Source organism: Leptidea sinapis, chromosome 12, assembly GCF_905404315.1.
Source record: "Leptidea sinapis chromosome 12, ilLepSina1.1, whole genome shotgun sequence".
In the NCBI taxonomy this organism is placed as follows: domain Eukaryota; kingdom Metazoa; phylum Arthropoda; class Insecta; order Lepidoptera; family Pieridae; genus Leptidea; species Leptidea sinapis.
This window is the reverse complement of record NC_066276.1, coordinates 651,197-676,199: the sequence shown is the minus strand read 5'-3', so window position 1 is coordinate 676,199 and position 25,003 is coordinate 651,197. Positions and strand designations below refer to the sequence as shown.

The following is a 25,003-nucleotide window of genomic DNA, read 5'->3' as shown; positions in this document are numbered from 1 at the left end:
ACTTCAGCCAGTTGACCCTGCAGCCGCAACAAATAGGGAATGACACCCTGGGCCATATGGCAGTACAACTACGTACTACGTAGCATCTCAAGCATCATCCACGCTTGAGTATGTTTTGAACCTCAAGCCCAGCCGTTGTACTAAAAAAATAAATATGAACCGATGTCTAAGCAGGCAGACAGAATATTATGTCTGCTAGCCACTTGACGGCAATTTTTTTTGCATGTCTGCTTGTCTACCTATCGGAATTTGTTATTTGACAATGACATTTTGCTCATTGTGATTAGTCATTTTACAATGTTTTACAATTTTACATTATGATGGGTTCATATTCATAATATTTATGGAAAGTGGAACTTGTAACTGGAAGTCATTGAATTTTGAACAATAAATACTGAAGTGTTAAAATATTTGGTAAACCTCAATATTTTAGATAAGATCGATATCATTTTCGACTTCATAAACACAGTAAAACGAAATCATAATATTATATCGACGTGTTTTATTAAATCCTACGACTATTGTGTAATTGGGTAAATGAATAATAATTAATGTTTTTAAATAATAATTATTATATAAATAATATATTTACTGTTTTATTTTAGGATGGAGACATTAGATCAAACAATATCTAGCCTTTTTTTGGGCATTAAAGTTAAACCTGGGCCTATTGAACGCTTCAAAATAGAAAATTATACACTGAATCACACTGTATCTAATCTGAAATCCGAAGCCGAAAAGAAGACAGAATTACCATCAGCATCTCTGGGTAAAGTCTAGATTTAAGAGTAGTAGTAGTACCAGTGATACACTAAAATAAAATTGTTATTTAATATAATTTCAGCAGATATTCAAAAGTCTATCTGTTCCAAACCAAAATTACTATTTATTCGGTCAAATAATGACACTTATGAATGTCATCTTTATGATTTACCACCAAATCAGAAAAGGTTGAGTGTCAATGAGAAGAAGGGCAAGAAACTCATTGCCACTTTTTGTAAATCAATATTAATACCTTCATTGTTTTACTAATTATTCTAATCACAATATATGTAAAGTGATGCAACAATAATACTTAAACATCAAATACTCAATGAAAAAGGTACAAGCCAGCCCCATGACACCACTACAAGCAATGACATTTAAGTGAGGCTGGACTTTGAAATTATAGAACTAATGCTGTAGGGAAAAGAATAGAGAGCCTATCCTATATTAGCCTGATAAGGCCAATATATATGATGATCTTATCTGTTTTCTTCATGTTTATTTCAGAACTCATATACCATGGCAAGATACTGAATGATGATGAGACACTGCAGGATAATGGAATAAAAAATGGTGAAATGATTCATGTTGTAAAGAAAAAGGCACAAAACCCGACCCCACCACCTCCAACATTTACTGATGCTGCATTAGCAGGCTTGAACTGTACATTAAGAACCTTAGGATGCACACCAAATGCACTAGGATGGACAAGAGCAATGCAGGTACATGTAGTTATATTGCTTATAATTAGGATGATATATATTGGTGTATATGAAAAATCTAGTGCCAAAGGGCACTCCCCGATTTTGGAAGGTGAAATGAAAAGTTCCTTGACATATTATTGATGTTTATATTCCCAAAATCATCTGGGCCATCTAATACAGTAAAAGCTCTTTATTTGTGAGGGATACTGTGTGAATCAGATAGGGTATAACATCTCTTCAATACTATGTTATATTAGTCATATGCCATGTCATTGTGATGTTTAAATTTGAATAGATAAAATAAATAAAAATCAAAAAAGCCGCTACAAAATAAAAATATTATTTTTCAATTTCTATTCTTAGACAACCCTAACTTTTAAAGAGACCACCATTTAATATAGGCGGAGCCATTGTTTGTAAACAAACTTAGGTAACCTATCTACCGACCATAACATTATTTAATAATAATGGGTGCAAACAATTCTTCTTATTTGTATCCTTCGCAGCTTTTGAACACTCCTTGAGTTACACAATAAATACACAGAAAACACCATATCATGTCATGTTGATTATGTTTTAGGTAGTGAGTTACCTAAGTAGATACCTAGTTATTTCATCACTAGTACGTTCACAACAGTCCAGGTACCTACATTATGAACCCAGACACAATAATATCATGTCGTAATATTCATTGTTCCCGTAATCTGCCATCACACGAAATCAATAGTCCAATGCGACAATCTCACAAACACAACTGTCAGAACATAATAATAATAATAATCTTTATTTGCATTTGAATAAGGTCAGTTTTACAATAGGTCTTATTTTAATGAGATTAAATTTCTCTTATTCTACCTACAAGGCATGCAAATATATGTAGTATAACATTTTATTTCATATAAACTTGAACCTAACCATATACAATACAATTATAATTCTAATAAAATAGTAATATTCATGTCAGATTTATATTTCAAATTTCCTTAAATTTAAATAGTCATTTATTGAATAAAAACAATTTTTTATTAACCATGTTGTTAATCTATTCTTCAGTTGATTACATGTCATGTCTTTTAAATGGTCGGGTAACTTATTATATATTTTAATCGCCATGTAATGAACATTTTCTTGGCAGAGTGTCATTTGACATTTGGGTACAAGTTATTTTACTAAAGTATAAAAATGATTAAATAAAATATTCATTGATTTTGGGATTATGATTAAGGGGTATGCACACTAGACGAAATCACACAATAGCATGTGGCATGTGTTTATGTATTTCACATAGAATTAGAATAACATTCTTCCTGTTATTGCGTAACAGATTGCAAACAAAATAAGAAATTACATGAAGGGTTAGGCAAAGGTATATTTTTTCCACTCATGTTTCACTATTTTTTTTTATGGAAAAGGAGGACAAACGAGCGTACAGGTCACCTGGTGTTAAGTGATCACCGCGGCCCACATTCTCTTGCAACACCAGAGGAATCACAGGAGCGTTGTCGGCCTTTAAGGAAAATGTACGCCCTTTTTTTGAAGGTACCCATGTCATATCAGCCCGGAAACACCGCACAAGGAAGTTCATTCCACAGCTTTATGGTATGTGGAAGAAAGCTCCTTGAAAACCGCACTGTAGAGGACCGCCACACATCCAGATGGTAGGCGTGTCGTGCGAAGTATCTATTATTAATATGACAAGACATCCATTTTTGACTAAAGTTATCCTTGAAGAACAATTTCTTAATAGGAGCCTATTAGAATTATCTCTATTGGGTAATAGGTACATTTTTTTGTGTTAAGAAGGGACTAGACGAGCTGGACATTCAGCGGATGGTAATCGATACGCCCTGACCATTACAATGTAGTGCCGATCAAAACTTTAGAAAAACCCAAAAACGCTGTGTGGAACTACAGTTGCGCTGGTCACCTTGAGACATAAGATGTTAAGTCTCATTTGCCCGAAAATTACACCAGCTACAGCGCCCGTCAGACCGAAACACAATAATGCTTATACATTTCTGCTTCACGCCAGAAAAAGGTGCCGCTGTGGTACCTATAATCTACAAATACAATTTGGAATTAATTTCAATGTCAGCTGGAGAAAATTTCAAATAATCCTACATTGACGTGCTTAGGTAATAACTTATCATCAATGTGAACTCATTTAATTAAAAATGGTGCAGTGTGAATACGCCTTTATTGGCGGTTTTGTTTTTGACGGCGTCGGCATCTTTTGAGGAATATTGCGTGATTGTGATTGGATAATGTCTTTCTCACATTCTCCAATCACAGAGCAGTAAATTTCACAATTCAAAGAGTAAAAATGCAGACAGGCCGATCTTTTTAACCTAAATGTAAACCTAATTACGTAGTTTCATAATTCGACTAGAATTATCTATCTTTATTGCGTAAAGTGAATAAAAATTTAGAATGATTTTCAATGTCAGCTAAAGAAAAAGCACATACAAAATAACAACTTCTTCATGGCAAAATGAAAATATAATTATCCTCACAGGTGCAATGAGTAGTAGGCATTTTACTATTATCTGATATTATGTCACATCTACGTTATTCATCTGTTTTAGGTCAAAGAGAGTTCAGAAAAACATTTATATGCATATTTAGAGACTGAGCGTTTGGCGATTAAATAAAACAACTGCTTGACTGTGAGGAATATGTGGAAGATATATGGAAGATATATGATTTATTTGAAAGTTACACAATATATATACAAAATCCTTAAAACTAGTTACCCAATTACAATCGTTACTTAAAAAATATGTACAAGTTCAGAAAATACACACCAATACTAAAGCTGACATTTTAACCAATAGTAAAACCTTTCATTCAATAAGAATTGAGAATAATATTATGTGTTCTATCTCGCTCTAAAACTAATGCTATCGCAGTTTGTGTAAACTCGCGTCGAAGCTCGATCATACGATGTCAATGAGCATTCCGCACCTACGCTATTGCTCATTGATTAAAATTGCATGAATAGCGATCGACCCCCGACGCTTCACTCGTCAGTCGAGTCCGCTCGGCCTTGCTGTGCGGTTGTATAACGCGGAGCATATGACTGATCACGTGAGTATAGCTGCGATCGTCGAGAGAAAGTACGATGCTTGAAACTTCTGTGATCTGTATGATTCTATGAGTTGATGTACAGCATTATGAAATGGTTCTTATCAGAGCTAATATTACGGTATACAAAATAAAATGTTCTTATCAGAGCTAATACTACGTTATATAAAATAAAATGTTCTTATCAGAACGAATCTTTCGGCATACGCTTATTACAGTTATTATGCACGATTACTATTTCTACGATCTATAATGCTACGTTACAAGTTAGGTATTAGACATTTGTATTAATTGATATTATTCGTTGTAGGTACAGCTACACATAAAACATAAATTCACACATTACATGGTCCTTAATATTTCAGCTATTAAACAACGAATCTGTTATGGATGAGATCATTGACAACTATCCATCACTCGCTGAAGACTGCACAGCGCTATCAATCCTTCACGAAGTAGAATTGTTAGCAGCACTTGGAGCTGATGTTCAGACCATGAGGCGTGGAGCCCAAGCGCATCCAGACTTGCCGAACGCGTTGCGCCATCTGTTGAGACTTTTGTGCACAAGTTGCCATGCTACAACTTCGGATACTAGTTAGTAATTTTTATTAACTTAAATTGCTTAGTGAGTATGTCCTTGCTTGCCTATTAAGCATCATATTTCGGTCCTCTCTGGCTACAATACAATATTGTCATTCAAGCACTTGAACGGTTCTTAAGGAAGACTTGATTGCTCTGTTTTTTCTTTATTTTTATCAAATCTCTTGTCTATCATAATTCCTCAGTCTATCTTTATCTCAATTTGCTCATCTTAACTTTCAAACCCTCAAAGATATATGATATATGTAGAACACAGTTATCACATTCATACAAATATAAATTTATAACTATCAATTTATCATGATATAGATGGATTGAAATGTCAAAAGCAGGAAATAGTTAAGTATATTACTCTAAAATTGTTAATTTAGCATTAAAATTCATATATTTTTATTCAAAATAGGTACTTAGCCGAGTAGTTACTATGTTGTTAGTATTAACAAGTTTATGTTTGTTCTTGGTGCTAGCATTATGCAGTTACAGTTGAAAATGGAAATTGCCTGTCAGTTAATATAGATATTGCCCATATCAATTTTTCTTCTTACCCCACCAAACTCTATTTCGTATTTTCTGCATATTAAACATATTACTCGAAGGCAATAAATAAAAATAAACCTGTGAAACATCAAATGTATTAACAGCACCTACATCGGGATTTGCGTACTCTCTCGAGGCCCTATCTGAAGATGAGGATGCTGAAGAAGAAGAAACTGAGGAGACTGAATCCAGGAGTACCATCACACAGGCCCAACTAGCTGCTGCTCTACAGGTACTTTTACCTATCATCAAGCTTTCAAGGATAGGTTTAATCACCCTTGATACTTGAAAATATTCTTTTTTTATTTGGTAACAAATACTTATAATAATTATAACTTATAAGTATAAAGAATAACTAATAAATATTAAGTATAAGGACAAACCCAATCAGATGCATTTTTTTAAAACTATTGTATTTGCCCTGCACTTTTCCCGGGGCGTAAAAAGAATAGGGGAGTCCCAGGCCCATGGGTGTCGTAAGAGGCGACTAAGGGCTTTTTAGAAGTGGGAGAGTCACGCTGCCGTCTTTTGACGTCAGCACAATCGGGCCAGACTCGTCCGGGTTAATTACCACACTTGCACAGAATACCGGCGTGAAGTAGCGGCCTAGTGCCGCTATGTTTCGCATAGGTTAGTGTCGAGGACCGGTGGCCATTCCCCTCCCCCCCCCCCTTCACCCGAATATGACAGCGGTACTCAAAAAGATTTTACCCCAGGAGGGTACCGGCTCTACCAGAGTTGGAGAATCCCTCCCCGGGCACTCTAGCTCGGGCTGCCCTTCGTATTCTGGGGAGGGCACAGAACCGCGTATGCAATATCAGGGGAATTCACTCCAATTTAAACGCCGTCCACCACCACCTTGAGACGGCGCAGCCGGCCTTGTGTTTCCTTACTGAGACGCAGATATCTCGACCTAGCGATACGTCATATTTAACGTACCCCGGGTACAAAATTGAGCACAATTTTTTGCCTCATGCCGGGGTATGTGTGTACGTTAGGGAGGATATCTGCTGTCGCCGTCTCGGCAATTTTGAGGGTAGGGACCTGTCCACTCTCTGGCTCCGCGTAGATTTAGAGGACCGCGTCCGCATCTATGCGTGTGTCTACAGGTCCCATAGTGGTAACGCAGAAACCGATCATCTCATGGGCTGCGTTCAAGCGGCAATTGACGACGTACTTGCACAGATCCCCTCCGCTGAAATCGTAGTCTTGGGTGATTTCAACGGGCACAATGCCGAATGGCTTGGATCACGTACCACAGACTACGCAGGGCGATCTGTGCATAATTTTGCATTGGCGTATGGTCTGTCCCAATTGGTTGAGTCGCCAACGCGGCTCCCGGATGTGGATAGCCACATGCCGTCCTTATTGGATCTTCTGCTGACTACACATCCCGATGGTTACCAGGTCCTTGTCGACGCCCCTCTCGGAACGTCCGACCATTGCCTGGTCAGGAGTGTAGTGCCTATCCGACGCCAACGTCGCAGACCACCAGCGACCCGCCGCGTTTGGCACTACAAGTCAGCAGATTGGGATAGGATGCGTTCCCTTTTTGCATCCTACCCTTGGGGCAGGGTTTGTTTCCCTTCGGATGATCCTAGTGCCTGCGCCGTTGCAGTAGCCGATGTGATACTACAGGGTATGGATATTTTTATACCAAACTCTGTAGTACCCATCGGTGGCAGATCACAGCCCTGGTTCGATGCGTCTGTTAAAGCAGCATCTGACTACAAAAAACAGGCGTATCGATTTTAGTTTGCGGCGCTGGGCACAAAGGATCCGAACTGCACAGTTCTTAAGAGGAAATACAACCGTGCCTCCAGATTTTTTAAGCGGCAAATCGCTCATGCAAAGTCAAAACACGTCGTCAAAATCGGCGAGCAGCTTTCCAGTTACCCGACCGGAACACGCAAGTTCTGGTCGTTGTCGAAAGCTGCTCTTGATAACTTCAGCCAGCCGTCCATGCCGCCGTTGCACATGAGGAATGACACCCTGGCCCATACGGCAATAGAGAAAGCCGATCTCTTGTGCACACTTTTCGCCTCCAACTCGACTCTTGACAACAACGGAAAAACACCGCCGACCATCCCGTGGTGTCAGAGCTCTATGCCTGAAGTACAGTTCAGACAGAAAACTGTTAGGCGAGCTCTGTTTTCGTTGGACGTCAGAAAGTCGAGCGGGCCGGATGGCATTTCTCCAATCGTGCTTAGAACGTGTGCCACTGAGTTGACGCCGGTGCTAACGCGTTTATTCCGGCACTCTTATTCTAAAGGCGTAGTCCCTGACTCATGGAAGTCAGCCCTTGTCCATCCGATCCAAAAAAAAGGAGACAGTTCGGATCCGGCAAACTACAGGCCTATTGCTATTACCTCCCTGCTCTCCAAAATCATGGAGAGCATAATTAGCCGTCAGCTCTTGGTATATCTAGAGGGTCACCAGTTGATCAACGACCGACAATACGGGTTTCGCCATGGTCGGTCGGCAGGTGATCTTCTGGTATACCTACAAGTTAGGATATCATCCTCACCATCTGGATGTGTGGCGGTCCTCCACAGTGCGGTTTTCAAGGAGCTTTCTTCCACGTACTACAAAGCTGTGGAATGAGCTTCCTTGTGCGGTGTTTCAGGGACGATACGACATGATACCTTCAAAAAAAGCGCGTACACCTTCCTTAAAGGCCGGCAACGCTCCTGTGTTTCCTCCGGTGTTGCAAGAGATTGTGGGCGGCGGTGATCACTTAACAACAGGTGACCCGTACGCTCGTTTGTCCTCCTATTCCATTAAAAAAAAATTGTGACTATGACGTGTAAATGACCTCTATTTGATTGTATTGCTCATTGTTTTCATTTAGAGTCTCAGTTTTTACAATTATCACACACTTTGTTTTTTATTGTTCGTTGGCATATTTTATTGCCGATCAACATATATAACGATCGAAATATAAATAGGGTTTGTAGCGAGGCGAGTGAAAGATTATTTTTGGCTCGCTGTCGTTTATCGTTTATATAATAGATCGATGCCTGCGAAAAACGCATGTGCCCCAACCATGAGGCAACTGGGCGTTTACCTCAGCACGTGAGCTGGGCGTTTACCTCAGCACGTGAGCCTCTTGCCCATTTGCCCCATCTTATACAGAAATATTAATATATAACACATTGGTGTTGATTCTAGGCAGCAACAGAAAGTGTAGTTTCGACCAGTCAATCGGGAGTGCGCCGCCGTGCCAATCAGAACGACCTGATCAGACTACTGAACGAGACGGGCAGACCTGAACAAAACTCCTCTACCCAAGGTACTACTTAATCACATCACACATTTATTTTTCGAGTAAAGTATATATTTCTTGTTACTACTTCTCTGAGCTAGGTCTATACACTTGTTGAGAATCTTTAAATAATTATTAAATTTGTTTTTGTTTGCGGATATTTTATTCTTATAATATTGATACCTTAATTTCTTTTTGTTACACATGATATTTTTATACCTCTGCACAACCATTTAATTTTTGAATTTGAAATATTAATTTTATACTTAAGAAGAGGAAAACATAATATGATTATTGTGTCGTAAAATTCATCAAAAGATCTGTCCAATTTTTGAACATCATGTCTATCCACTTAAGACTTTTTATACAGTCCTTAAATTTGTTTATGGTATGATTACATAAATCTCTTTTGAAAGTAAACTTATAAAATGGTATTGATTTATTTATTTTTGTCGGTACTGCTAAGAATTGTGCTGTGTCGTGATCCGATAGGCCTAACTGACGAATCTATCCTGTGGCAGTTTCTATATTACTAAGAAAGAGGTCAATACAGGATTTTTGCCGAGTAGGTTCATAAATATGACAAAAAAAATATAATTTCGCAATAAATTAGTAATCTCTAGCTTCGTTTTAGTATTTCAAGTTAGTAAATCAAGCTTATTCAAAAATTCAGTAACGTTCGAATTCGCCGTCCTGTATTTTTTTTATGATAATAAGAGACGAGACGAGCAGGACGTTCAGCTGATGGTAATTCAAATTCAAATAAATTCAAATATTTTTATTCAAAATAGGATGTGAAATCACTTATTGAAAGTCAAAAAAAAACTACCACCCATTCCAAAGTGAATGCCTCAGGCCTGAGAAGAATGGGCGCAACAAACTCACAACACGCAAGGGCTTTTTTTTTTCATCAAAAATATGTTTTACAATTAAAGTAACATTTACAAAGTAACATTGTACATTTAAACTTATTATTTAATAGCCTGAGGGCGGTCGCTCCATTCCCAATCTGTGGTATCATTAAGAAAGTCATTTATGTTATAGTAACCTTTACCACACAAACGTTTTTTAACAATTCTTTTGAATAACGTAACACCTTTGTTTTGAACATTTTCTGGGATCTTGTTGTAAAAGCATATACATCGCCCCACAAAAGACTTACTAACTCGACTAAGCCGAGTAGTAGGCATCATCAGTTTATGTCTGTTCCTGGTGTTAACATTATGGTTATGACAGTTTCTGGCAAATTCACTTATGTGCCTATGAACATACATTACATTATCAAGAATATATTGAGAAGCAACAGTCAAGCTGTTAATTTCTTTGAATTTTGCTCTCAATGATTCTCTAGGACCTAGGTTATAAATAGCGCGAATAGCCCTCTTCTGCAGCACAAATATTGTATTAATATCAGCAGCGTTGCCCCATAGCAATATACCATAGGACATAATACTATGGAAATAACTAAAGTATACTAGTCGCGCCGTATCTTTGTCAGTTAATTGTCTAATTTTTTTACCGCGTATGCTGCAGAACTAAGTCTGTTCGCCAATCCTTCAATATGGGGGCCCCATTGTAATTTGGAATCTAGAGTTATGCCAAGAAATATAGCAGATTCCACCAGTTCTATCACCTCTCCGTTTAACAAAACATTTGCATTTACATTTTTGACATTTGGTACGGTAAATTTAATGAATTTAGTTTTCTTGCTATTTAACAATAGGTTAGTAGCGCTAAACACACGATGTCAGATAAAATATCGTTCACTTAGTCATACATAGTTTGGTTTCTTTTCACTTTGAAAATCAGTGAAGTGTCGTCCGCAAACAATACTACCTTATGTTTTTTCTCTATAAGATTAGGAAGATCATTTATATAGATAAGGAAGAGGAACGGTCCAAGAATAGACCCTTGTGGTACCCCCATACTGTCCCAGGAGATCTCCTGCCATTCACATCGACCCTCTGAATTCTATTGTTTAGATATGAAGTCAGAAGATCGAGCGAAGTTCCTTTTATGCCATAGTGGTATAGCTTCCTGACCAGCGTTGAATGTTGAACACAATCAAAAGCCTTAGATAAATCACAGAAGATGCCAAGTGCATTCTGCGATTCCTCCCAGGCATCAAAAATATTCTTGATCAGCTCAACACCTGCAGCCGTTGTTGAACGTCCCCTAGTAAAGCCAAATTGTTTCAAATGAAGTAACTTATGAGAGTTAAAGTAAGTAAGCATTTGGCTTAAAATTATTTTTTCAAAAATTTTACTAAGGGTCGGCAAAACCGACACAGGACGATAGTTGTTCGGGTCAGAAGAGCTTCCCGACTTAAATATTGGTGTAATTTTACTATGTTTCAGAAGGTCAGGAAACACGTCACGATTAATACAATTATTAAATACTATTGCAAGATATGGTGCTTGACATCAATTATTGAACTTATTATTTTAACAGAAATGCCCCATATATCAGCAGTTTTTTTCATGTCTAGAGATTTAAAAGTTTTAATTATTTCTGCAGGGCTAAAAAAACTAAAATTGAAACTTTGTTGACATCCTTTAACATTTTCCAGAAGAAGTGACTCAGCAACACTGGTGGAGGAGACAAGAGTGTTTGTGATAGAAACTGGAATCTCAGAAAAAAAATTCTCAAAAGCAGTAGCAACTTCCTGCTTAGATTGAATTATTGTATTGTTTATTGATAGATTATATTCAATGTTGCGCTCTTTCAATCTTCCAGATTCCCAGTTAATAACATTCCAAGTCATCTTTATTTTATTTGGTGCATTTTTCAAATAATTAAAAATGATATGCATAGACTTTGCAATAGAACAAACACTTTTAAATAATTTAGAGTATTTTTTAACATACTCGAGAAAAGATGTATCATGATTATACAATGATCTCTCACTATACAGTTCATATAGCCTTTGTCTGCTCCTATGAATGCCAGCTGTTGCCCAATCATTAAATGACAGGAGACCACCTGATTTGACTGTCTTAGAAGTAAATATAGAAGCAAACTCTGTTTTAATTATTTTAAATAACATATCATACATTTCATTTGGATCAATATTATATTTGAATAAATCCAAATTTGAGAATTTACTGACACATTGCCTCTATATTTCTCCATTCGCTTATTATTCACAGGAACAAACGTAAACTTTTTAATTTTAGTACATTTATTGACCTCAATATTAAAAGAGGCTAACTGACCAAAGTGGTCTGAACTCAGTTTGTTAATTATAAATATGTTATCAATACAGCTTTTGGAGGTGCCAGTTACTCTAGTAGGCTCTAAGAAAATATTGGTTAAATCATATGATTTGAATAAAGATCTGAATCTAATACTGGTTGAGGATTTTTCTAATAAATTAATATTAAAATCACCACATATCATGATATACTTCTTAGACTCAGATAATTTTAATAAAACCTGCTCCAATACACTTTCAAATAATTCATATACTGCATCTGGGGGTTTGTATATACTAACAACAATGGCGCACTTGAGCTCTGCACAGGTTATTTCAATTGTACGTTCAACAGAGAGGCCCACAATATCTTCTCGTTCTTTGAATTTAAATAATTTACTTACAAGAATAAGAGAGCCGCCACGTGTAGCTTTTTCTCTGCTAAACGCACTTGCCACCTGATGACCACTGAAGTTAAAGATGAGCTCATATTTTCTGAGCCAGTGCTCTGTTAAACATAAAATATGTATATCTTTATGATTTATAAATAACTCCAGTTCAAGTTCTTTACCTAATAATCCTTGCATGTTTTGGTGCATCAGGTTTGCAATTTTACTATTATTACTTATTCTAGTACTTGTTATATTACATTGTGTTTTTACACTGCTAGAGGAGTCCCCTATTGTCTTATTGTTTAATTTTTTGGAAAATATTCCAAATCTTTGCTTAAATTAGTACACTGCTCAATAGAAGCAGTGGTTATTAAATTAATACTCTGCTCAATAGAAGCAGTGCTTATCGACTTACAACTAAACTGCTCAAAAGAAGCAGGGGTTGCCAAATAGTTGGCTGTGTTATAGTATAAATAATATGATAGCGATTTTGCTATCTGTCTTTTATAGAAATTAGATAGGTGTAACCTATCAGATGTCAAAACCTTACATTTTTTATAATTAATTATGTTATTAATGTCTATTATCTGTATTTTATTAGATAATATATTATTATTACATGTCAAATAATGAGAATTAGACAATAGGGTTAACAAATTGTTTAAATTGTATCGTATTTTGTTTTCCTGTGGCAAATCAGGCATATATGGCAATGTGTACATTATAAGATTAGCTTATTTGATACGCCATGCTCATTACAATGCAGTGCCGCTCAGGATCCTCCAAAAAACCCAAAAATTCTGAGCGGCACTAGAATTGCGCTCGTCACCTTGAGACATAAGATGTTAAGCCTTATTTGCCCAGTAATTTTACTAGCTACGGCACCCTTCAGACCGAAACACAGTAATGCTTACACATTACTACTTCACGGCAGAAATAGGCGCCGTTGTGGTACCCATAATATAGCCGGCTTCCTGTGCAACGGAGCCTCCCACTGGTGTATAGACATATCACAATTAATTTGTGCTTGGGTATTCTCAAACCACAACATTCTAAAGAATATTCTGCACTAGAATGCAGACCCTACCACGCTTTTGCTTAGGTCTACAAAAAGCAGATACCATTGTAACATTCAACTTAATATAGATCGGTTGTCTGCATTTACGAATGTTTCTGCTAGACATATTACATCTACTACTTTTCCATTTTCAAAAAGTTCAGTTAGAGCTATGTTTAGTAGACCCTTTTTACTTAAAACGCTTGCTATATTCTGATGATATTAAGATTAAATTTGGGCTCGAAAAAATGAATCGCTTTTGGGGTAATTTTTTTTATTCTTTACTTTTTGGTTTGAAATGATATGGTATAGTATTTTATTGTTTTACTATTGGTATTGGTGGTAAAGGATATTATTGGCAGACTGTAATATTTGAGCTTCATGTTGACTGCCCTTGGCACCACGTGACATGATTATTTTACTACCGGGTACTAGATATCTAAATTGATGATTGTGTCGCCGTCATTTTTATTTGATGTATGTTCTGTTATTATTATGTTATATGAAAGGTGTTTTAAATAAATTGTGTTTGGAAAATAAACAATGAAATGTAATATTGTAGAGACCACTGGTGCGAGTAGCAGTGAGCTAATGATCACCCCAGAGATGGTGAGCCGGGCGATAGCAGACGTTGTGAACCGATACGGCCGGGACTTTACTGAGCCGGCGTCGACTCCCCTACCCATGGAACAGAGTGCAGCAGGTTTGTCAAAGTTTTGTGTTCAGAGATGGTGGGCCGGGCGACAGCAGACGTTGTGAACCGATACGGCCGGGACTTTACTGAGCCGTTTCGACTCCCCTACCCATGGAACAGAGTGCATCAGGTTTGTCAAAGTTTTGTGTTCAGAGATGGTAAGCCGGGCGACAGCAGACGTTGTGAACCGATACGGCCGGGACTTTACTGAGCCGGGGTCGACTCCGCTACCTTTGAAACAGAATGAAAAATTTGTGATTTGTTTTACTCTTTAAAAAATTTACTCATTCTCAAACTTCAAAAACATTTTTCAAATTTTAATTTTAGAATAATAAAGAGGTTTTTAATTTGATTTAATTATTATCATAATAATTACTGTTATATAATTAAATTAGTATTTTCGTACTAATTACAGCCTGTAACTAAATAGGTATAAATTTCGCTCGAAGTCGTTTTTGCACTCCTTGGTTCCAAGCGCCAACGGTGAAAGCACCTCACATTCCACCTTGGGGCCACCGCTGATCAACGTTATATATTTTACTACACATAACTAAGTGGCGAGAAACTCATTGCCGCTGTTGAAGCAACAGTCACAGCTTCAGTATTATAAAAATTTTAAGACAATCTCTGCAAGCTTTCGTTGTTAAAAAAAGGAAACGAATAATAAAATAACTCCAAAGTTTTTGAGTACTAGGTCATCAATTTACACGCTTTCTAAGTAAATACCCAGATATTGTATACAAAAAATTTCGTCGGGCGCCGTACGTAACACACGGCTTGTTAAAGTATCGAGTTATAACAATTATATTTAAATAATTACCTTGTATTTTAGTGGCTTAAACTTTGAAATTATAAAAATAAGTGTCATTTCTGTGTAATTAACAAATAAACAGTGTAAATAAAAGTTTATAACAAGTACTTTACATAGAATAGACTGTTTCAATTAAAATTTTCAAAATTCCCTCAATATTAACGCTAAAGTAAATTTTTGGACTTAAGGCGTAGTTATTATATTTAGTTGCTGTGCAGTCATATTTATTCATTCTTCTTATCAATACGGATACCTGCGAGGGCTGCAGAAAAATAGTGCTACCAACCGAAAGTATGCGCTGTAAAAACTGTGCGCACTTATTTCATTATTCCTGCGTGAACATTGCAACATCAAATTTTAAAAAACTTTCAAAGGACAATAAAACGTCGTGGAAATGTCCGACCTGCAAAGTTGCTTTGAAAAGAACTGGAGATAATAGTGAAACCCCCATCCGCGGTCAGAGGAGTGTTTTAAGCGGAGATGTCAATAAAGGTGATGATGAACACAGTACGTTAGCACCGGCCTCGGGTGAGGAACCCCGAGCGTTTGGACGTGCCGAACTTCGTGCAGTGCTGAAGGCTGAGATCCCCGAAGTTTTACGTGAGATTATATCATCTGAAATATCACCTTTAAAGGATGAAATATCGGCTTTAAAAGCAGCTGTGCACTTTGCTACCAGTAGATATGAAGAAATGAAATTACTAGTGGAAAAGCGGGACTCCGAGGTCAAACAATTATTATCTAGTACTTCTTCGCTCGAGAAAAAGGTTAGTGAAATATCTTACAGGTTGTCTAGTTTGGAACAATATTCTAGGGAGTCGAATGTCGAAATCCATGGTCTACCAGAATTTAGAAACGAAGACCTAGCAAAAACAGTCTTAAGAATAAGTGAAGTTGTTTCTGCCAAAATTGAGGATAACGACATTCTCTCGTGCTTTGGGTTGCAAAACTTAATCCGAACAATGGAAAACCGAGGTCGGTGATCATTAAACTGCGCAGCAACCGATGCCGTGACAGTGTCCTTGGTGCTATTCATAAATATAATAAAAACAATCCGAAGGAGAAATTAAACACACAACTAAGCAAAAAGGATTCATTTCATCCTTGTTTAGAAATATTGATTTCGAAACAAAATGTGATAAAATAATCAGTACTAAATATAGTGAATATGTAGACAATATTGAAGGAAATATATGTAAAAATGTTAAATATTTCTGGAATTACGTAAAAAATAGAAGAATGAATACCAATACTTTGCCCAATGAAATGCACCGTGCACGCACACTAATAACAATAGCCGTGGATAGTGAAGAAATAGCTAATCTTTTTGCGGAACAATTCAGTTCTGTTTACTCTAATGACTCGGATTTTAAAAGCAGTGACACGCAAGGCATAATATATAAAAATAATATCATACCACTCTGTAGCATTAGAGTTACTGAGAAAATCATAATAAATAAAATTAAAAGCTTAAATATTTATAAGGGATCAGGTCCGGATAATATTCCAACTTTATTTATTAAATATTGCTCATCTTCTCTAGCCCTTCCCTTAAAATTAATTTTTAACAGATCGCTTCAAATAGGTCTTTCCTTCTAGATCTTTCCTTCTGAATGGAAAAAAGCCCGAATAATACCAGTATACAAAAAAGGCGAGACAAATAATGTTTTAAACTACAGACCTATTTCCATACTGAACACTTTCTCAAAGATTTTTGAATCTCTCCTCTGTCCTATTCTTACATCACATTGTAAACAATACTTAAATGAAAAACAGCATGGTTTCTGTATCAAAAGGTCTATCGATACCAATATATTTGAGCACGTCGATAATTTGGCAAATGCACTTGACAAGGGTTATCAAATTGATTGCATATACACAGACTTCTCCAGTGCATTTGACAAAGTCAGTCATCCAATATTGCTAAAAAAGCTTGATTGTTTGTATGGAATAGATGGAGAGTTACTTAAGTGGTTTGGTTCTTACTTAACAGAAAGAAGTCAGTTTGTATCAATCAATGGCTTCGAATCACTACCATTTATTGCTACCTCAGGAGTTCCCCAGGGCTCCTATCTTGGCCCGGTTCTGTTTGCGTTGTTCATTAATGACATAGGCTCTTTCATTGAACACAGTACCTATTCTTTATATGCTGATGATATGAAACTTTCTAAAGAAATCCATAATGTTGATGATAGGGCATTATTACAGAGTGATGTAACGCGAGTTCAGATGTGGTGTAATTTAAATAAAATGTGCTTGAACGCTTCTAAATGTTACCATATAACATTTACCAAAAGAAAGAATCCTCTATCCACAACTTATGTTAATGATGAACAACTGGTGAAGGTCACTGAGGTAAGAGACTTGGGGATAACGCTAGATATGAAACTCACCTTTATACCACATTATAATAATATAATCAGTAAGGCTTCCAGAATGTTAGGGTTCATAAAACGAGCAACTAAATGTTTTAAGAAATCAAAACCTTAAATTGTATTATTTAATTCCTTGATCCGCAGCACACTTGAATTCGGTAGCGTTATCTGGAACCCTCAGTATTCTATCCACAGAGATCGCATTGAACGAATTAATCACTCATTTACCAAGCACATATGGTTTATAAATAGAAATATAAGCAACTATGAAAAAAGATTAAAGATTTTTAAAATAATAACCTCTCTGATAGACGTCGTATGCTTGACCATTCGTTTTTATATAAAGTTTTAAACAACATGCTAGATACACCCAATATTCTGAGCAAAATAACATTAAACATACCGAGATTGGGGGCAAGAAGCAAACACAAACTTTTCTATCTACCCACCGTAAGGACTAACGTTGGCAGCAACGCGCAACTACATCGTGTCTGTAATTCATTAAATAATATTTTGGAGACATCTGGGGCCGATCCATTTTGCGATAGCCTCATAGAATTCAAACGTATGGTATTGCAACTATAGTATAATGATTCTATAATTACTTATTATCATATTTTTTTTATAGTGTATAAGTCTTTGTGTTATATATAAGTGCCCAATAGAAATGATTCTCATTCATGTTGTGTGCACCTGTAATTGACTCATACACTGGAACTATTTTTGTGCAATATTTAAGTTTAAGAATGTATTGTGTATGTGTTGTTGGAGCACCTTTTAATAAATAAATAAATATTGCGTCAACAAATAAGTTTTAAGCAAATACTTTAAAATTTTATCAACAACATCACAAGTAGCGTCAGTTTACGAACATAACACATGAACTATGAATCATTCAGTCACTCTTTCTTTTTCATTCGCCCTTAATAACATGAGAATACCGGGTCAAGTATCAATTGATACAATTTATATATATGTTTTTGGCAGCATCGTCGTCCCATAGTCCGGTGGAGAGAAACGAAGGCAACGAGGATTACTCAACTCAACTCAGCCACATGCGAGAAATGGGCTTGCTTGACGACCGGCTCAACGTGCGCGCTCTGCATATATGTTCTGGTGAGACATGTTATTTAAATTCAGGACCTGGTTGTGTACCTATTGTTAAGAGTAATTGGGTTAACTGTTATGCAATGCGAAGAGCGAGACACCTGGAATATACCAATAAAACAAGTTTTTCCAAACTCGTGTTGAAATTTCATGAAATCATTAGTCATAATATTATGTTAGGTATTTAGAATTCTTGTAAATACAAGAATTGCTCGGCTCTTAATTGCACCGGTTTACAAGACTACTCCAGGACGGTAGCAAACTATGCAGTCCTTAAGAATCCGCTCCCTGAACATCCACAATTAGGACTTTTACCTAATGGTAGATGCGCGGGCATCGCACTCGTAACTCTAGAGGAGACTCGGAGCAAACATTTCATAAGGCTAAAACTATCCTCCTTCACTTTCGCTGGGGACTTCTGTTATATCCGAGAGCTTTGATCTATCTCCAACTGGAGACGGCGAAATCGGTCCTGCTCATTTTGACCGAGACACAGAGCCCCTCTGTTTTCCTACCTTTTCTATCCGGGGTATAAACGAGAACATTATACCATAGGTACATGGGCTAGCAAACTGCGATGACCACCAGCCGTTACATCAAAATGCGAAATTGTTGACGTCTGATGTTATACCACCGCTTGTTTTGCGAAACATTTTTTGCCTTGCACAGATTTTTTTTGGTATTAATAACCTGCTGCAGCTTTGCAGAACCGATAAGACTAAAGAACATCTCATCTGGTGTTGTGAATGTAATTGGACGGTTGCTTCACCACTCCGCATCACGTGAATATTTTGTATTAGCTAGCACGAGTCTTGTGTCATTTAATTCCATCGCAGCATGCAACTGGCCTATCCTGCAAGATTTGTGTTGTTTCAGCATACGCTTACCATCAGTCTTCTTGATAAGCGCAGTGTGATGTGTCTTCACATATGCCCTTAAAAAGCTTGAATAATAGAGAAAATATTTGTCGTGCTGTCCTCAACATTTTACGTATACACAATCCACATTTTTGTTATCTATTCGTTATGGTTTCTGAGTTATTGTGGCTTTAACGTCCACAATGCCTTAGTGTTTTGTTTACACTGACTTTATAGGAAATTGTGAATAAGAGGATACAATACACTTGATTGAAACCTAACATAGAAGCACGTTAAAAGTCGACCCGAGTAAATCCCTCGTGATAAGTTTACGTACTATAAATGTTGATATTTCTAAGAAATGTTTATTTTCAGGTGATGTCAACGCAGCCATTAATTTGGTGTTTAGTGGAGCCATAGGAGACGATTAACATACAGAGTTGCGTCATATAGGCGGTGCTCTTGGCAAAACAGTTACTTCTAACAAATCTATATATTTTGACATTGACATATAAAAAGTTAACCTATTAATAAAATAATTTTTCAAGGACTAAAACCCCTGTAATGAAACTAGAATTTTAAATTAGGTTTACGTAAATCATTTGAAATTTGTAACATGCGCGTTAATGAAAGAAAATATTAATAAGAAACATTTTTAGGTCATCATGCAAACTATGCACATGTTAATTTTGGCAAGTGCTACAATAAACATTAACATAAAAAAATAAAACTCCACCACTTTGTCAACATTTTAATTATAATTTATCTCTCATTTAAATACTGTTATCACTATAATAATATCACTGGATAAATCCTTAAGGGCAAGAAATAAACGATATTTATGTCATATTATAATATGTTGTTTTCTTTATTAAGTAGACATAAGACACTAAAGCTAATATTGCTTTATATCATAGAAGATAAGTTCTTGTTTTAGCATATTTAATCTGTCCCTGGAAACTTAACTTCCTAGCATTAAAGAACTACGAATTTAATACGCCTCGTCACTACGACACTATGTGGTGGTAAGGATAAAAATTTCTCATATTAATCTAGATTAAACTCATTGCTTGTAACACTTAAGCCTCAAAGTTAGATATTTGAAATGCTTCTACTGATCTATTAATATATAATAATCTAAATGCACAATTTATTTTTTATTGTCTGAAGTTTAATAAAAATAATATTTCTTAGTTGTTCCAACTCATGGCTATCCAAACTTTTGATGATTTCAGAGACCAACCATAGGAATGTATTGGTAAGTCCATCTATACAATGTTATATAAAAATATTATCGAAACTATAATATAATATTTTACAACCTAATTGGTAAGATGTGTGAAACTATTTGAAGTCATATTCTCAGAATATTAATAGCCCTACCTTATATTTAATGTTTTATTTTATAATTCATATTGTGTTTAGATATTTTCTGATGTGTAGTGTTGTCATTCTTGGTGCGACACTGTTCACGTCTTTGCATACGTCGAAAATACCAACCAGCAGTATTTGGAGCTGTAGGGCCAAACATCTCTTGTTCTAATTTTTTTCTAGATTCATTGCGAAATTCTGATCTTTTTTCGTACCAAGTTAAATCCTTTTTTTCTTTTTTATTTGGCGTTTCTTTTGCTTTGAAATTGTTGGAAACATTTGTCTGCTTAATGGATTCTGTTACTGTTTTCTTATTAGCTTCATTTTGTACTCCAATGTCTCTAACTAACACTTTCTGAGGGTCAATAGAATAATCATTGTCTTGTACTTCCATTGAAATGTCATCATAATCTTTCATAAAACCACCTTTTAACTCCCATTGTTCATATTTATTTCTGCGCTTTTGTTTTTTGAATGACTTGTGTCGGTTACTTTTTTTCTTATCCTGCCTCTGTTTGTAAACTGAATATCTGTCATCTTTTTTCAACTCTTCGTCACTTATGGATTGAAGTATATTATTTTCATTTTCTGATTTGTATTGCCTGTTAAGAAGCCTTTTTGTATCATTTTCGATAATTTTCGGAATTTCTCTTTTTTCCAATTTTTTATTGTTACTTTTTAGTGAATCTGCATAAGTAACTCTTTTTATGTCATTAGTTTCATCACCAGTGTTTTCCTCGTTTTTTACATTCTCTTTTTCATTTGTACTTCCAAGGATTGTAGGACCAACCACAGTAGACTGTTTCATCAGGTATTTATTAGTATGGTCTTCCTCATTCTTTAATCTTTTAGCTATTTCTTTATCTAGCCAACTTTGATTTACTTGATACACATTTTGAAGTTTATTTACATCCTCTATAAACTCCTTTTCAAATAATGGTTCAACCAAATGTGCATCTAATTCATCCATTGGAATTGTTTTATCATCAACACATTTTGTGAATTTCTTTGCATTTTTATTGTTCAATGATTCTTCAAATGTCTTCATACATCGAGTCGGTTTTTTATTTACCTGTTTTTGGTGATGTTGGAAGTAACTTGATAATTCTTTTAATTTACTTCTTAGATAAGCATTTTCTTCTTGTAGTTTATACAAATTAGACAAGATTTTATTAACTGATGGTGTGGTGCGAATTGAACAATCATGTTTTGCACCCCACATGTGGCCTATTGCAACACCAGCTGCTGTTATAACACTGCCCAAAACAATGATGTTTAATACAGTACTAAGCCTTTTATTTCTTTTATGCACATATGTCTTATGTTTAATACTATCCCCCAAGAAATTGTTTGCCCTTAAAGTTTCATCTGTAGAGTTGTAATTTGAAAGATGTGGATGTGATAAATTGAATTGTGGAATAAGTTGTTCAGTAGGACGGATCTCCTCTTTAACATGCTCATCATTGTAGTTAGTATATGGGATGGGTATATCTACTTCACTGTCACTTATAACAGATATGCCATCTGTGTCTTCATCCCTTTCATTGATTTCTGGTGAAGAGCTGCAAACACAGTCAGTTAAATTAAAATAACATATAAATGTAGTTGAAGTTTTGCTATTTTAACAGGTGGAACTCTGGAACATCTAATTATATTAAAGAAGAAACCTGTTCTTTCTAGAATGAAAATATGATACCTGTGAAGCCATTGAAATTATAAATTTAAATAGACTAATTATTTAAATAGATCTACTTATTTCCAAATTAAAATATCTTTAAAAAAAATTGCTCTAGTTTGGTTTGATGTGAGAGAAAGTACTTTTAGTATGGATAAATGTGACTCATGCAAGTGGTGAGAACCATAAATGAGTGAATGTTGTGTCTTAAAATATAATTGAAATATCTCAACATAATATACTGGTAACACCTAGGGCTGAAGCTGTTTAGAGAGAACTCAATTGTAATTAATTGAAACAATAAGACCCCTTTTGTAGGTATCAAGGATGTGACTTTAAATACTATATTTTAAGTGAAGAGAAAATTATAGATAATATATGAGAGAAAAAAATTAAGATCTAAAATGTACAGCCATATTGATAAATAAATTTTATTGATTTGCATGACATACTACTAAACTTTTGTGTGAGCAACTTGCAAGATACCTGAACTAAAATTGTTTGAAATCAATGTTAAAGTACCAACATTGTCATTTTCTAGATCGTTAAATCAATTAAGAGTTGAAATATAATGTGTATTTAAGATATTCTAGGTACTAGCACTCTACAGGGGCCGAGTCCACCCTAACATAATATATAAATAATTCTCACCAAACAATATTTGTCTTTGTTGATATAAATACACACAAACTCATGTGCAACACATCCTGTTTACAATACACTTAAATATTGGCAGCAATCCAAATTATGATCTTGTGTTTTGTGTATGTTTTTAATATAAAAACGAGAAAAAACATTACAACACCTGGGAATCTGTCCTTTGACAGAGATTATTTTAGTCATTTAAAGTCTTACCTCTCATAATGAATGTCTGTGAAAGCAGGAGCTTCGGTACCTTCAGCAGGGCCTGAATCCAATACCGTCCAACTTTCACAGGAATCAGAATCACTGTGCTCTAGAGTAGGTCCGTCCATACTTAACAGTTTTTACCTTTGGGTAAGGCCAATAATTGTTTATAAAATAAACCAAAACAAAATCATCAAGGACAAAAGTATTATTCTATTTTACTGACCTATAAAAGCGCAAAAAATTTTGAAGAGATCAGATATATGGTTTGTTTACATTACCAGAATACTAGAGAACAGTGCATTTTTATTTTAAATTATAAAAAAATTGCTTGCCTCACGATGTTCACGATTTTTGCGTTGTGTTTTGTTTTGAGAATTTGTAAATTTTATGAAATCGCAAAACTCAAGTTGACAATGACATTAATTGACAATCAAAGAAATGATTTGACAACTCAATCTTTGATGGAATTTTGACTTTTAAGGATGTCTTTTTTTTTATTTATTTAATGGCATGTGCTGTAATTCCCTACGCATATAAAGATAGCAGTGGAATTATAATTCCACTGCTATCTTTATAACTATAGTTCTGATTGAAAGAAATTAAATCCGTTGGGGAAGCGATTATAATTTAAAAAAAAATGTCGTCTTTGGACAGAATCGATGCAAATGCAGCTTTGTTCGACATACTAACAATTAAGTTCTATATACATATGGACATATCATTCGCTGTCTAAAAGCGGAACGGCAAAAGTGTGCTTAAAGACAATGTAAGCACACTTTCCTCCTTAGTCGTGTGTTAACTATGTTAATGAACATGTTAGACATTTGTGCCATAAAATGTGATTAAATAGTACGTAAACGACGCAAAAAAAGTAGTGTGACTTATTAGCTGTAAAATTATTTTATTTATATAAGATTTATTTTCAAGAAGCGTTAAAAAATTTCTGAAACGAATATTTTTTTCATTAAATATGGTACAATTATTTAATATGGAATATGGTACAGAATAAGACAGACGAAAGGACGCGACAAGCACACAGTCAGAAATGAAAACTATAGAGTCACTCTTTTTTGGCCCAGTAATATTTGAACAATGATTAGAAATATAGTATTTTGTGTAGGTACAGAAAGCCATCGCCGATGAATGTGAATGGTTTACAAGAACATGAACAATTACAAACTAGTGCAATTTACACAGTATCACAGACGTATCGTTACCAAGTGATACTTATTTATATCGCAAATCTGTAAAAGCATCGACATAAAGCATTGGACTATAACTATAGATAGAAACGATCTTGTCATTAAACGGTGATAGCAATGCATCCGTAAATAGAGATACGTTATTGAAAACGGCCGTAAATGAATAGAACATCATTGACTGTAATGATCCGGATAAACTGTTACTTACTTAAACATAAGTAATTATGTATTGGACGCATCGACCTGAAGAGCTAGAATAATTCATTGTTTGTGTAAGGATACTTCATGAACATGATGGTCGTGATTACTGTCATAATGAGTAATCGCATCTAACAAATACAATGATTTATTAAGTTTATGAGTATACCAGGCACCACAATCAGCACTTGTGTTGACAATCATGAGTTGACGCATGGACCAGCCATCGGTCCCGTCGGACAATACTTCGGAAGGACAGGTCATGAC

General features: G+C 35.5%; 2 protein-coding genes across 3 annotated transcripts; one reads left to right on the top strand and one right to left on the bottom strand.

Annotated features, from left to right (window-relative positions):
- Positions 1-260: 260 nt before the first annotated feature.
- Positions 261-20,296, top strand: LOC126967017 (ubiquitin-like protein 7). Of its 2 annotated transcripts, none has more exons than XM_050811323.1 (9): positions 261-414; positions 606-769; positions 1,273-1,487; positions 4,919-5,147; positions 5,795-5,922; positions 8,862-8,982; positions 14,160-14,300; positions 18,465-18,593; positions 19,817-20,296. In XM_050811323.1, exons 2-9 carry the CDS (start codon positions 607-609, stop codon positions 19,870-19,872), a joined length of 1,182 nt encoding a protein of 393 aa, XP_050667280.1. In that variant the 5' UTR covers positions 261-414; position 606; the 3' UTR covers positions 19,873-20,296. The 2 variants fall into 2 exon arrangements, with proteins under 2 accessions (XP_050667280.1, XP_050667279.1); XM_050811322.1 differs by having other exon boundaries at positions 295-533.
- Positions 20,180-23,728, bottom strand: LOC126967009 (uncharacterized). The gene is made up of 3 exons (XM_050811309.1): positions 23,560-23,728; positions 23,343-23,477; positions 20,180-22,374 (listed from the first exon to the last, which is right to left on the bottom strand). The coding sequence occupies exons 2-3, from the start codon at positions 23,459-23,461 to the stop codon at positions 20,832-20,834; spliced, it is 1,662 nt and encodes a 553-aa protein (XP_050667266.1). The 5' UTR covers positions 23,462-23,477; positions 23,560-23,728; the 3' UTR covers positions 20,180-20,831.
- Positions 23,729-25,003: the final 1,275 nt, after the last annotated feature.

What these genes read in the sequence shown, in the direction of transcription:
- LOC126967017 (XM_050811323.1), top strand. Translation starts at nt 607, where the DNA reads ATGGAGACATTAGATCAAACAATATCTAGCCTTTTTTTGGGCATTAAA. An exon ending in ACAAAACTCCTCTACCCAAG is followed by an intron (nt 8,983 to 14,159) that starts GTACTACTTAAT and finishes GTAATATTGTAG; the next exon opens with AGACCACTGGTGCGAGTAGC. An exon ending in CGCTCTGCATATATGTTCTG is followed by an intron (nt 18,594 to 19,816) that starts GTGAGACATGTT and finishes GTTTATTTTCAG; the next exon opens with GTGATGTCAACGCAGCCATT.
- LOC126967009 (XM_050811309.1), bottom strand. Translation starts at nt 23,461, where the DNA reads ATGGACGGACCTACTCTAGAGCACAGTGATTCTGATTCCTGTGAAAGT. An exon ending in ACAGACATTCATTATGAGAG is followed by an intron (nt 22,375 to 23,342) that starts GTAAGACTTTAA and finishes CTGTGTTTGCAG; the next exon opens with CTCTTCACCAGAAATCAATG.